General features: G+C 46.5%; 1 protein-coding gene across 4 annotated transcripts in view; it reads left to right on the top strand.

Moving 5' to 3' along the window:
* The window catches only part of MED12 (mediator complex subunit 12), a 34,911-nt gene that overhangs the window by 9,480 nt on the left and 11,932 nt on the right, over positions 1–13,499 (top strand). For all 4 annotated transcript variants that reach the window (XM_052673624.1, XM_052673626.1, XM_052673625.1 and 1 more), the window contains exons 11-27: positions 450–581; positions 968–1,094; positions 1,664–1,893; positions 2,332–2,412; positions 2,656–2,829; positions 3,165–3,309; positions 4,221–4,339; positions 4,491–4,634; positions 5,490–5,653; positions 5,881–6,012; positions 7,402–7,629; positions 7,832–7,976; positions 8,251–8,371; positions 9,044–9,145; positions 9,861–9,974; positions 10,191–10,354; positions 13,168–13,347. In XM_052673624.1, the coding sequence (XP_052529584.1) occupies positions 450–581; positions 968–1,094; positions 1,664–1,893; positions 2,332–2,412; positions 2,656–2,829; positions 3,165–3,309; positions 4,221–4,339; positions 4,491–4,634; positions 5,490–5,653; positions 5,881–6,012; positions 7,402–7,629; positions 7,832–7,976; positions 8,251–8,371; positions 9,044–9,145; positions 9,861–9,974; positions 10,191–10,354; positions 13,168–13,347 (2,502 nt within the window). The remainder of the gene's footprint in view (positions 1–449; positions 582–967; positions 1,095–1,663; positions 1,894–2,331; positions 2,413–2,655; positions 2,830–3,164; positions 3,310–4,220; positions 4,340–4,490; positions 4,635–5,489; positions 5,654–5,880; positions 6,013–7,401; positions 7,630–7,831; positions 7,977–8,250; positions 8,372–9,043; positions 9,146–9,860; positions 9,975–10,190; positions 10,355–13,167; positions 13,348–13,499) is intronic.

A 13,499-nucleotide genomic window follows, 5' to 3' on the forward strand; every position in this document is an offset into this window, starting at 1 on the left:
CTAACAAATGTGCATGAGTCTGAGACAGTCCACACAGCTGATGGAAGAGAGCGACCTGTTTATGTTGTTCACTGCACTGGTTCCTGGAAGTGAGCTGGTAGTTTGCATATTCGATATAATGCTCTTGAAAAACTGTGTTTCACTGTGTGCCTAAGATTCACACTTTGTAGATATGCTGCTGAAAAAACTGGTTTTCTGAAGCAAAGCTAGCCTGCAGTATTGCCAAAGGATGTGGCTTCCCCTGTGCTGCAAAGGGGAGTCAAACAGAGACAAAGCAGGAAGGCTCTGCCTTGACATCTTTGCCCCTGCTAGGAAGGCAGGGATGTAGCAAACTTCGAGCTGTGCTCTACCAAAAGCTGGGCTCTCAGTGCCAGCCAGCCTAAGGCCTTCGGGCTGCCCACCTTTTCTTTCTGACTCTCATTCTCACAGTAGTTCTCCCATCTCCCCAGATCTCCCCAGATGACGATGCAGTGGTGGCCTTGCTGTGTGAATGGGCTGTCAGCTATAAACGCTCTGGACGCCACAGGGCAATGGTTGTGGCCAAGCTCCTGGAGAAGCGTCAAGCAGAGATAGAAGCTGAGGTAAATCCTTGTTCTTAGAAGGCCAACTGCAGTAAAGCAGAGCAGCTGTTACCTACCTTCAGTGTGTTGCAACATGAAAAGCAAAGGCTGATCAACCTTTTAATGCTTGTGCTGTTAATTGTGGCGTTTGCTCCATCTAACCCAAAGCAGGTCATAAGTTTTGCTCTCTGTGTTCCATTTTTTGGATGCTTTGGAGACAGTTAGGTGCTTGTGGTGCACAAGTAGCTGCATGCTTGGAGACTATAAAGTAGCTTACAGAAAACCTGTGTGATAGCTTTCCCATAAGTGCAAGTTAGGAACGATCTCCTCAGGATTTTTTTTCTGAGTTTATGGACATTGAGTTTCTCTTCAGGGACAGTGATTGGTGCTTCTGTCTGTTTCTACAGAGATGTGGGGACTCTGAAGTTGTGGATGAGAAAGGCTCCATCTCATCAGGCTCCCTCTCAGCAGCCAGTGCCCCTGTCTTCCAGGATGTTCTTATGCAGTTCCTTGACACTCAAGCTCCTATGCTAAGTATGTCACAAGAATTTTTAACCTCATCATTTCTAGCTTTCCCTCTTCTGCAAGTTCTGAACTAACATGCTATTGTTCTGTATGTAAGTCCTGGATGTACCCATATTATCTCTCTGGGTTCCTTGCAATCCAGAGCGTGCTTTGGAGAGGAAGATAGTGCAGAAGCCCCTCTGTCAACAGAGTGTTGACCAAGAATAAATGAGCATAGACTAATTTAGAGTTAATTTGGGCTGAGAACTACATGGAAATTTCTGACAAAGTGACAAAGCTTTGAAGTAACCTCTGAGTGTAATTATTACAAACAGATTAATTAAGGGGGGCGGGATACAATTCTGAATGATGTGGTGGACTGTGTGTTTGTATACCCAAGGATGGCACTTTCAGTCTACAGTCCTATATCTCTAAACGGAGAGGTTTTCACTTATTTATTTGCCTCCTGTTGAAGGTGGGCTTTCTGGTTCTGGTTCAGTTCACTTAGCATGTCTGTGAACATAGGTGTGGTGGCTGCTGCTGCTCCTGCTGTTACAGAAGAGCTCTGATAGCACTGCCTGTCTTTGCTCTCCTTTCAGCTGATCCTGGGAAGGAGAATGAGAAGGTGGAGTTTTTTAACCTGGTGCTGCTATTCTGTGAGCTAATCCGACACGATGTCTTCTCTCACAACATCTACATGTGCACGCTCATCTCCCGGGGTGATCTTGCCATGGATGCTCACGGACCTCGTCCTCCCTCACCCTTCGATGACCCTGCTGAGGAGCACGACAGGAAGGAGGCAGAAGGAAACAGTGGGATCAAGCTAGAGGTGAGAAGGCAAGATCCACAGCTCTCCTGTGTGCTTCCTCTTGTTCTGCTTCTCCACTCTTACCAGCTTTGCAGAACTCCTTGCTATTACTTTCTGGAAGGTGTACCAGTGACTCATGTTTCTCATTTCCCCAAGCTATTTCCTTAGCACTTCAGTTAGAGGCTTATGGTCTGAGTGGGTGGAAAGGTCTTGCAGAATGTAACGGGGTAGATAGGGAAATCTTACTCTGAGCAGCATATCAAGTGCTGTGCAAGGCCTGTCTCTGTTGTCAGGTGTTTGTAGCATTTGTGATTCCGACTGAGTTCCTTTTGCCAGGCACCATCCTTGTCGGCAAACTGCTGTCACTGTCCAACATGGAGATGGGGTTGCTGAATAAATGAGTCCTGTTTCGTTTCCTGGTATATTACTGAGATGTAAAGCTGCTCTGTTTGTTCTCAGGACACGGGTCTTTCTGAGCCCATGGACATTGACCACAATTCCAGCACGATCTTTGATGACATGGAGAAGACAGATTTTTCGGTATGTGCTTGCTTTTTCTGCCTGCTGCTCAGAAAGTAGATCAGTATGTTGTGCTGGCACCAGGACAGCACGTGCCTCACTTCCATGTGGGTGCTCCTTCTCTACTGCAGAGCCTGTATGCTGGAAGTGCCTGACTTGTGAGGTAGCTGACACTGTGATAAGATCTTCTTGGCCTCTTTCGCCTGTCTTAATTATGGCATGACCGTGTTCCCTAGCTGCTTTGTTGTTCTTCCACCTTCCTAGATGTTTTCTCCTCCAATGCATTGTGAATCTAAAGCCAGCCCTTCCCCTGAGAAACCAGATCCTGAAAAGGAAGCAAAGCCTCTGCTGAAGGACAAGTCTGCAGAAGGAATGCTAGCATCTTTGTATGACCAGCCTCGACACATCCAGTATGCAACACACTTTCCTATTCCTCAGGTATGAGACCTGCTTGTAACCCTTTTCCTGCTGCTACCCTGTGCTCTGATTACCAGGCTGCTGTGCTTCCCTGCAGCACTACTGCAAGCATGAACCTAACAGAGCAGAGTTGAACCTGGTATCTTTCTGTTCCATTACTGGGTGGGTGAGGAGTGCAGTCGTGCTTTTCTGCATTGCTGCAGGAGAGTGATCTACTTAAGGCATCTCTTTGCTAACTCCCAGAGCGACTTCTGAGATGAAGCTTTCTCTTTGCTTTTATGAGATCCAGATGTGAAACAAGATTAAAGCATTCAGCTTGATAGTTGCTAATGCAGTTCTTTCTCTTGGTTCCCCAGGAGGAATCATGCAGTCATGAATGCAACCAACGGTTGGTAGTTCTTTTTGGGGTTGGAAAACAACGGGATGATGCTCGGCATACAATCAAGAAAATAACCAAAGACATCCTGAAAGTTTTAAACAGAAAGAGTACTGCAGAGACAGGTTAGTATTGCTCCAGCCACTCCTTTCTGAAAAACGAGTGTCTTTCCAGTTGACTGCCTCCTTTGTCTGGAGTCTCACAATGAAAGGATTTCATATGATCTGCAGTGCCTGGTTGGCTGTGTCAGTCACTGACTGTCTGGGATGGTGCTCTGTTCTCAAATAATAATGGGCAGCAAATAAGGTTTGTTTCCTCCTGCCTAGATGTGTTTAATTGAATTTACCTTCTTCAGTAGGTGCTTAAGTCACGTCAGTTTCAAAGTGAGACCCTGGCCAAAAACAGGGCATTTTCAAACTTTATTTTCTTAAGCTCTGCCATTTAAATCTTTGCACAAAAGCAATGAGAACTTTGCCTGTGAATGTTAGGCAAATACCCCAAGTAAGTGTAGTGTGCTGTTATGCTAAACGTTCTGTTTAGGGTGGCAGATTTGCATAGCTGTGTCAGTGCCAACAGGAAACCTCTAATTTCTGTCGGTTGTGAATCTGGCTTCATTTTTTTTCTCTTTTTGTTATTCTGATTCTTGAAAGACAACTTGAAATATGGTGTGATTCTTCAAAGGTGGCAGGCTCTAACAAGCTTTCGTGCTGAGCCATCTCCTCCAGTCCAGAACAACTGTTCTCACCAGGGAGTCAGTGTTTCTTCTAAACTGGGGGGAATATATTTTCCTTCTTCACTTGGGATGAACTAGATGTTAACCCTGCTGTTGTTCTCAGCCTAGAAATTCCATCCTGACAGTTTATTGTTGTGAATTCAGAATGGTCCTTATCAGCTTAGGGATGGAGGATCAGGTTCTCTGTCTGTGCTGCTTGGCAATGGCTGGTCTTGCTGAAGGACTGGCACGTGCTGATGTCTGTTCCTTTTCTGGTGAGGAAGGTAGCCCAATCCTGTTTTCTGGTCCTCTCAACTTTTGTAGGTGGAGAGGAAGGCCAGAAGAGGAAAAAGAGCAAACCAGAAGCATTCCCAACAGCTGAAGATATCTTTGCAAAGTTCCAGCACCTTTCTCACTTTGATCAGCACCAAGTCACATCTCAGGTATGAAACCTTCAAAGCTGCTGTCTTCTTCAGGGTCCTGACTGCGTCCCTTTGTGTTACTGAGGACAGCTGCCTGCAGGGAAAGGGAGATGGGGCTGCAGAGGGGCTTCTTCAAGGGGAGGCAGTACAGTGTGTCACCTTATGCTTGCAGGTATCCCGCAATGTCTTGGAACAGATCACCAGCTTTGCCTTGGGCATGTCCTACCACCTGCCTCTGGTACAGCACGTGCAGTTCATCTTTGACTTGATGGAGTATTCCCTCAATATCAGTGGTCTTATCGACTTTGCCATCCAGGTAAGCACAGCGCTGAAGTGTTCCCTGGGGGATCAGTTTGTCAGCCTAAAAGGCAGCAGATATGTGCTGTGATAGCTGGGCTTCTGTCGAGGTTCTCGGAGCTGTGTGGTGGAGGTGGTCAGAACTGATGGTCATTGCAGTTTCCCTGGGCTGCAGCTGTTAGGAATAGGTCGTTTGCAGCAGGTAGTCTTACAAGTCCTGTCACAAGGATTATTTTTTCAAAGGTTTCAGGGTTGTTCTTGAAAGATTTACATTGCATCTCTTCAGCAAGGCCTTGTTGTGAGTGAGGAGGGGAATGTCTCTCTCTGGCTAGTTTCCTGCCTTGCTCTCCTGGAGGGTTCCTTGGCGTGTGACAGCACAGGCTGCCTTCCAGTTCCTGCTAAAATTCTGTTTTATAAGCCTTTGACACTTGTGTTCTGGAGCCTTGCTGTGACTGCCAATGGAATTGAGATTATAAAGGTGGGACCTGATCTGAATGTGTACATTTGGTGGCCCTGCTAGGCAGGGGGGTTGGAACTACATGATCCTCGAGGTCCCTTCCAACCCGGGTGATTCTGTGATTCTGTGTGATTCTGTGACCTCCATCTACAAAGAGGTTTGTGCAGGACAGAAGTACCAGAGAAGCTGTCTGCCACTGTCTGTGGCCATATCCCTCTGACACCCAGGCACTGGCCTGCTCTTGTACTGCCTGAATGCTGAGCACTACCTGTTCCTGGGTCACATCTCTAGGCAGAAAGTGCACGCCAGCTCCTTTTCCTGGCAGGCCCTATAGGTATGGGTGTGGTGTGCCTGCTCCATCTCTGACTGTTCCTTACCCCTGTGGCTGTTGAAGGGTTTTTCTGTCATTGGGTGCAGTTGCTGAATGAACTGAGCGTGGTGGAGGCAGAACTGCTGTTGAAATCCTCCGACCTTGTTGGCAGCTACACCACCAGCTTGTGCCTGTGCATCGTGGCTGTGCTGCGGCACTACCATTCCTGCCTTATACTGAACCAGGACCAGATGGCTCAGGTCTTTGAAGGGTAAGGGAACCTTCCCCTCATCACATGGAAAGGACTTACGAAGGGCAGGGATGTATCTTTGTTCTAAGAGGTAGCAACTTCATGCTTGAGGGTTCAGCCCGCAGAGTTTGAGGGGAAAGGGATTTGTTGTCCATTTAGCACTGCTGCTGTGAACGCAGCGTAATGAGTCTGTATTCCTTCAGGTTCTCTTTTTATGTTGCTGCAGCTTTTGTTTTGTCTCTATACAGTCTGTGTGGGGTGGTGAAACACGGCATGAACCGCTCGGATGGCTCCTCAGCAGAGCGATGTATCCTGGCCTATCTCTACGACCTGTATACCTCCTGCAGTCACCTCAAAAGTAAATTTGGGGAGCTTTTTAGGTGAGTCTGAGGCAGGTGGAGTGCTGTGGGTGCCTGCCAGTGTAGTACCTTGGTGTTAAGCTTTGTGTGCTGTCTTGTGTGGTGGAACTGTCTGAGAAATGCTCTCAATAGGGACCCAGAAGTTTTGGGATGAGTGTCTATTTTGTCTTCTCCATCAGCCCTTGCTCTCTATTAGTGTTTCAGTGCAGGTGTTTGGCAGGGATATCTGAGCTCAGGTGTTACCCCTGTTGAGGGGCTGTGAGAGTTGCTTGTGCTTTGGTGTGGGCTCTGAGCTGATTGGATTCCTGGCTGCTAAGTGCCTTTAAAGTCTTTTTTGACAGAATTGAAAGCAGGAGGAAGTGCACTGGAGTTCTGCGCAGGAGCCATCACACAGATGGAAATGAGAAACATGATATCAGTGTAACTGAATTCCCAAAAGCTATTCAGCAAGCCTTTAATGTAAATAGCTACAGATAAAAGGGAATGTCCTCTTGCAGGCAAACAATAGATTGGAGGTTGATACAAGGAATAGGAAGATGTTTCATTTTTGAGGGTGATCCCTCTCTGAAGAAGCCCCACGGGACTCTGCTAGTGCTTGTGTTTTACAGCATATCAAAGGTTGTATGAATGCTGTTATCAAAGTTTTTGATATAACTGTTATCAGTCATATAAAATCCAAAGTGCCTGCAAGTCAGTAGAGCCCAATGGTGATGACTGGATGATAAACTGGCAGATGAAATTTAGTGTCATTAGACAAAATAATGCACATAGAATCATCCTCACTGCTTCCCTAACTCTACAGAGCAGCGGATATATGTTACCACTCAGATAAATGAGCTTGTGATTGTAGTAAATACATCAGTGAAAATATCTTCTCAGTGTTCAGGAAGAGTCAAAAACCAAATGAAATATTAGGTGTTGTTTGAAAAGAAATGGAGAGCAGAATGGAGGGCATCGTTAGGCCACCGTTAGGTAAGTCATGGTGCAATTGTACCTTTGGTCTCTTGGGATCCTGATTCTAAAGAACACCCAGTAAAGTTAGCTATGAGGAGTGGTTGTGTGGATGGATGAGAGGTGGTTTGAAATGTGATTTGAACACACCTGTCTTGCTCTTAAACTCCTCTGGGCATCAGCTGTGGGGACACCAAAGGCTGAACTAGATGCTTTCCAGTCTGACCTGGAAGGACCCATTGTCATGCTGTGCACACTGTGCCCTCCCAGTAACTTCCAGGTACTCTCACAATAAGGAAGCACCTCATCTGAGCGAGTCTTTGTGGTACAAGCTGATCTCCACACAGTCTTGCCCAAGGCTGTGTTTATCTTACATGGGATTTGCTTATCAGAGTTCAGTGGAAACGGGGTTGTTTTTTCCTTTTCTGTACTCCTGATCTTCTTTCTTGTCCTGTTCAGTGACTTCTGCTCCAAGGTGAAGAACACAATCTACTGCAATGTTGAGCCATCTGATTCCAACATGCTATGGGAACCAGAGTTCATGATTGACACTATTGAAAATCCATCTGCACATAACTTCACGTACACCAACCTGGGCAAGAGCCTAAATGAAAACCCAGCAAACCGCTACAGTTTTGTCTGTAATGCACTTATGCATGTGTGTGTGGGGCACCACGATCCAGACAGGTAAGAGGCAGAGCTTTCGTGGTCCTCTTGAGACAGACAAACCTTTAGCTGGGGATAAGAAAGACAGTAGCCTTTGTTGGGCTGTCGTGGGGAGAAAGAAAGGAAGAGCCCAAGCTGAGGTGCCTTAGGGATTCGCTCCCCAGCTGTGTGCATGAGTAGCAGTGTTGACCTTCTGCTTTTTTGTTATTTATTTACTTAACAGGGTGAATGACATCGCCATCCTGTGTGCTGAACTGACTGGTTACTGCAAGTCTCTAAGCGCCGAGTGGCTGGGTGTGCTTAAAGCTTTGTGCTGTTCCTCCAATAATGGGACCTGTGGTTTCAATGATCTCCTCTGCAATGTTGATGCAAGTGCAAACGTTTGAAAGGGGGAAAGGAAGTGAATCAGGAGTGAAGGGTTCCACTGGGAGGAGGTGGAAATAAACAAGGGATGGAAGCTTTGCTTTCTGAGGACAGGGGAAAGGCTTTGAATGCCAGAGCTACCGTTTGGTGCTTATTGCAGCCTTTGCTGATCCTGGGGTTGTGGGTGCTTCCCCTGCTAGCTCCCAGTTAGTCTCAGGAATTGTTGATAGAGGGAATGAGGCGGCGTCTGTTGTGATCACTGGCTGCTCTCTCTTTCAGGTCAGTGACTTATCTTTCCATGACTCCTTGGCCACCTTTGTTGCCATTCTCATTGCCCGGCAGTGCCTGCTGCTGGAGGACCTCATTCGCTGTGCTGCTATCCCTTCACTCCTCAATGCTGGTAAGTGCATCCCTACAGAAAGCTGGTGTTGCTCCCAGTGCTGGCACAAGAGACTGTGCTCAGTGAATCCTTAGTGAAGCCCATGGTTGTGAAACTTGCCTCCAATTGGTATAGTACAGTATAGTACTTGAGAATTGAATGTTTTGCTTTAGAGAGTTTCTGCCTTTTGTTTCCCTTCAAAAACTGGTAATGGTAAGGTTTTTCAAGATCTCACTATCTGGAGTTTGTGCAAAAGCTGAAGTAGGCATGGCTGATGTGTTCAGCCACGCTGCCTGACCAGTGCACTCAGCCCAGAATTCCAGCAGAGCAGTTCCTGCTGCTGTGGTGAGGTTCAAGTTAGCTACAGCAGCCAGCTGACCACTTGAGCCACTCTGCCTCATTCTGTCACCAGCCTTCCCAGTTTGCTCTGGGAATTACAGCATCCAAGCTCAGACAGGGTGAAGTAGAAAAGATGGAGCAAGCAGAATGCAGCGCGTGTCACTGGGGATAATACTGATGTATTTGCTCTCTTGCATGTTAATTGCTGCACATGCTCCCTATCTGCAAATACAATAAAGCTGCTGCAGCTTCTCAACTGGCTGCTCCAGGGCAGTGCACTATGAATAGCTTTTGGATTGAGAGTCAGCTGTCCCAGCACTTACGAAATCTCAGTTGACTGTTTTCTTTACACAGCCTGCAGTGAACAGGACTCTGAACCAGGAGCACGTTTGACCTGCCGGATTTTACTCCATCTGTTTAAGACTCCGCAGCTGAACCCATGCCAGCAAGATGGCAGTAAGTGAATGAAAGTAAAGTCTGTCTTTATTGTGGAAGTACTGAAGCTCTCGCACCCCAAGAAAAGAGATGCTGGACCCTATGATTAGAGATCATGACCTGCCTGCTTAGAATGAAGCAGGCAAAGCCTCATACGCTGCATTCTATGGAGGACAAAGCACAATATCCTTCCATTTATGTCACTCCATGGTAGCCTGGCATGTTGGGGGTGGAGGATCTGGAGGCCAGTAACCCACCAGTAGAGGTGGCTTTGCTGTCATTGAGCCATTACAGTAATGATCACTTCTTTCTTTTTCTCTTGTCTAGAGCTTTGTAGACCCTCTTAGCTTGGTGCCAGAAGCTGTTATTTTACATCACTCCCTTTTTGTCTGATGATGGAACCAGTCCAGGAAGCTGTTTTTGGCTCCTCATCAGTATCCTTATAGCTCAGATGTCTAAATCCAACCCATATTCTAGGTTAGGGTACTGTTGGAGTTCATGTCACAGGCACTGCTCCCCATTTGGATTTCATGGCTCAGTTGTCACGGCATGATTGGCACTGTGCTGCATGAAACTTAATTAAATTGACCCCATGTTACAGCTGAAAAAAAAGACTAGCCTCAGGATTCTGTGAGCTGGATTCTGTGGTACTGGCTGGTGCATAATGCAGGCAGCTCTGGAGTCTGTGCCTCTCTTTCTTCCTGAGTGTTGCCCTTCCCTATTGTCCTCTTTGCAGACAAACCCACGGTGGGAATCCGCTCTTCTTGTGACCGTCACCTGCTGGCAGCTTCCCAGAATCGTATTGTGGATGGAGCAGTGTTTGCAGTTCTGAAGGCTGTCTTTGTTCTGGGTGTGTACCTGATGTTTTGGGGAGGCTGTGGAAGGCGGTGCTTTTTTACATAGGGGTAGATGTGCTGGCTGCAAAGAGGACCAGAGGAGATCTGCTTTCTTGTGTATGCAGAGAGGTCACTGGTTGCAGGAAGTTTTCAAAAGCTCGGGGTGTTTTGGGGGTCAGGCTTTGGGTTTGGCGTTGGTGGTTGAGTAATGCTTGCCCCTTTCCCTGTAGGAGATGCAGAACTGAAAGGCTCTGGCTTTTCCCACCCTGGAGGTGTTGATGATCTGATGGATGATGAGCTGGGTACCAGGAAGGCTGGTGGTCGGGTAGTAACTGTAGAAACAGCTAGCCTGGATATTTATGCCAAGTATGTACTGAGGAGCATCTGCCAACAGGTAAGTCTGTCCCATCTCTGGGCTTGTCCTTATCCTTACTGCAGACAGATGCATCCTGTCTGGCCTTCTGCATTTTGGCTTTCACAGGTATTTCTGTGAAGCATCAGCAAAGAACTAGCTGTGGCTCTGCCAGGTGATGGCGCTGAGGGTTGCTCACCAGCACAAAAGGGAGGGGGGGGGGTGGAAAAAAAAGGAAACAGCTCTGAAGAATTAGGTGCTGCAGTATGCAGGGGCTGCATATCCTTTTTTACTCTGGCAGCAGCACAAGGCTCTTGTCCAAGGAGGGGAGTGCTGGGAGCGGTTTGCTGAGATGTGTGCTGGAGGAAGGAAGATAAGCGTAAGAAAGACAGCTTGTTCAAGTGATAAATTGTGCCTCTCAGAATGCAGCTTAAGTGTTGCTTGCAGCTAGGCTGTTAACGTATCCCTGGGCTTTGCAGTGCCCTGTTCAGTTCATTAAAGAAACAAAACCAAAAATCTTTTGCTCTGACAACATCGGCGATTCTGTTCCTTTGAGAAAAATTGGTATTTGAAGAACTGAAACTTGTCTGATGGGATACTTGGTTGCAGACTGGAAAGTCTGTTAGTTCTAGCTAATGAAAGCTGGTGCTGAAGGGTATCTTTGGCCGTGGTTACAGATTTATTGTATGAACAGGAAAGATGCAGTGCTGCAATTTGAAATGCACATCCGCTCAGTGTGGTGCTATGCTCATGCTCTGTGATGCAGTTGTTTATGAGGTGGCTCGTTGTACAGTAGTGTTACCAGCTTCCAAGGAACAATTGGGACTGCGTGTTTAAGAGCATAAAAACAACATGGTTGGTGCTGCTGAAATCTGACTATAGCATTAACAGACATAGATCTTCTCTTGCTGGTTCCAGCCTATGTATGAAGGACTCGCAGCAGATAGAATGTGAGTATGGGAGGGAATAGCAGCATGCCAGTTACCTACCAGTTGCTGACAGAACTGCTTGTGTAGGATTAAGTGTTTGAGCAGACACCAGCGAGTACCACCAGACTGTGCCAGAGCTCCTGCTGTAGGACTGTGAAGGATAAGTGAAATGAAATGTTTATCACTAGCACCTCCAGTGCAAGCAGAACTCGTAGTATCAATTCTGGAATGGCTGTCAAATGCCCTAAGTCACGGATGCTGATGTCTCAAACTCAGGAACTGTTGAATCTCATATTCAGTCGTATATTTTATTAGTCATGAGGGTGGGGTAGAGAAGTAGATTATTAAACCTTTAACTTATTTCTGTAGGTGCTAATGATTTATTATGACCTAACTGCTGGTCTGCCCTTTAGCCTGTTCAGATCAGTAAATGTAATAGTGATTGACCCTTTGAAAAGATTAATTCTTCAAACTGTGATAAGCCACACTGTTGAGAGAATGAGCCAAGAGGGAGGTTGAGTCAAAGCTGCTAACTTGAGTCTGATGGTTGGGGTAGTAGAGTTGTCCATAACGGTGTTCACAGTGCTCTCCTGTGAAGAGGGGTGAAAGGCTCTGATTCAGTGATAAAGAGCCTGTGGAGTTGACTGTCATATAAAGAAATGTTGGAGAGAAAGACACCGGTAGTCTGTTGAGGACGGAGGTGGTAGTTGACTTCATACTGGCTTGTGAGATTATCCCAAGAAAATGGATGAGAGATGAGCCCCCTGAATTCCTGTAGAAAGCTAGGCAAGAGGCAGAATGGGTCTTCCCAGTGATATGTGCACTATATGCACAAAGAGGAGAGGTTTCGAGAAGAATGGCACAGTGACAGTGAAGGGAAGGAATGTGATGGGCATTGGAGGAATGAACAAATCTGTATGTATGGGCAAAGCAGAAACTTTGCCTGTGATGAGGTCATTGGAGTCTTAAACTGTGCTTTCACGAGGTTTTCGAGTCAGACTTGCCCAGTCTTCATGCTTTACTTAGTGCTTAGTGCTCCTCCTTTCCTCTTTACTTTTCATTGGAAGAATTCTCTGAGTTAGGCTTACTGTGCTGCTACAGAAATGTATTACATAGTAGTTCTCTGTAGATTTTATTTTCATTAATGAGACTAATTGATTTTCAATATGAAAAAAATCATGCAGTAACGAACACTTCAGGCTGTGAGTTATGTAAAGAAGTATCTACCTCATTTGTTTTGGAAACTGCTACCTGATAGTGCATTTAGAGGCAACCAGCTGAAATTGAGAGGCTGACAATAATAGTTTTCTGTCCACCTCCTCATAATTTGTGACTTTATAAACACCTTGCATTCAGTTAGTTATTTCCCAGGCAGCGAGAAGCAAGGTGAATGTTCTTCAGCAAGGACAGCAATGTGTTTTCCATTACCATTTGAGAGTTGAGAGGCTTGCTTTTCCCTAAGACACCTTCTAGTTTCACCCTAGCTGCAGCCCTGCTGCTGAGTTACTTCATTTAGAACAGTTCTAGGACTTGGCTATGCAAGAAATAGATCAAATAAATTTAAGTGATTTCTTCTGACCTTTGAGACCAAGTGGCAGCGTTGATGCAGCCTGGGCACGGCAGTGAGTGTGCAGTGTCAAATCAAGCTCGTGCTTTATCAAAAGAAACAGCAGCTACTGTGTTCCTGTGCTGCTGACTTGTGAGAGTTGATGTTTCTTTGTGACGATTGCTGTGCCATGTCTGATGGTGCTGAGTCAGGATAGCACAGTTCATGAAGAGAGATCATTACCAGACATTGTAGCATACTGATAAGGCTCTTTTGAATTTGATGTTTTCCCTGCACCTGTCTGATACTGAGAGCAGAAGCACCAGTTTGGTGTGGGAAGTGAGTTTGGCTCTTCTAATGCTGCCTTCTTCATCCTGCAGGAGTGGGTAGGTGAGCGATGTCTGAAGTCTCTCTGTGAAGACAGTAACGACTTGCAGGATCCTGTGTTGAGCAGCACGCAGGCCCAGAGGCTGATGCAGCTCATCTGTTACCCACACCGACTGCTGGACAACGAGGAAGGAGAAAATCCTCAGCGGCAGAGGATTAAGCGCATACTACAGGTAAGGGCTCCTGCCAGAGTCCAGGAACGTCCCAGTAGTTGCCTGGTTTAGCACTGGAGCAGTGAAGGCCACCACTCTGAGGGCTTCTGACAGTTGTTGCCACGGGAGCTGAGGGCACGGATTGGGGATGTAGCTTGAACTGTGCTAAATAC

Source organism: Tympanuchus pallidicinctus, unplaced genomic scaffold, assembly GCF_026119805.1.
Source record: "Tympanuchus pallidicinctus isolate F22 unplaced genomic scaffold, pur_lepc_1.0 scaffold13, whole genome shotgun sequence".
In the NCBI taxonomy this organism is placed as follows: Eukaryota; Metazoa; Chordata; class Aves; order Galliformes; family Phasianidae; genus Tympanuchus; species Tympanuchus pallidicinctus.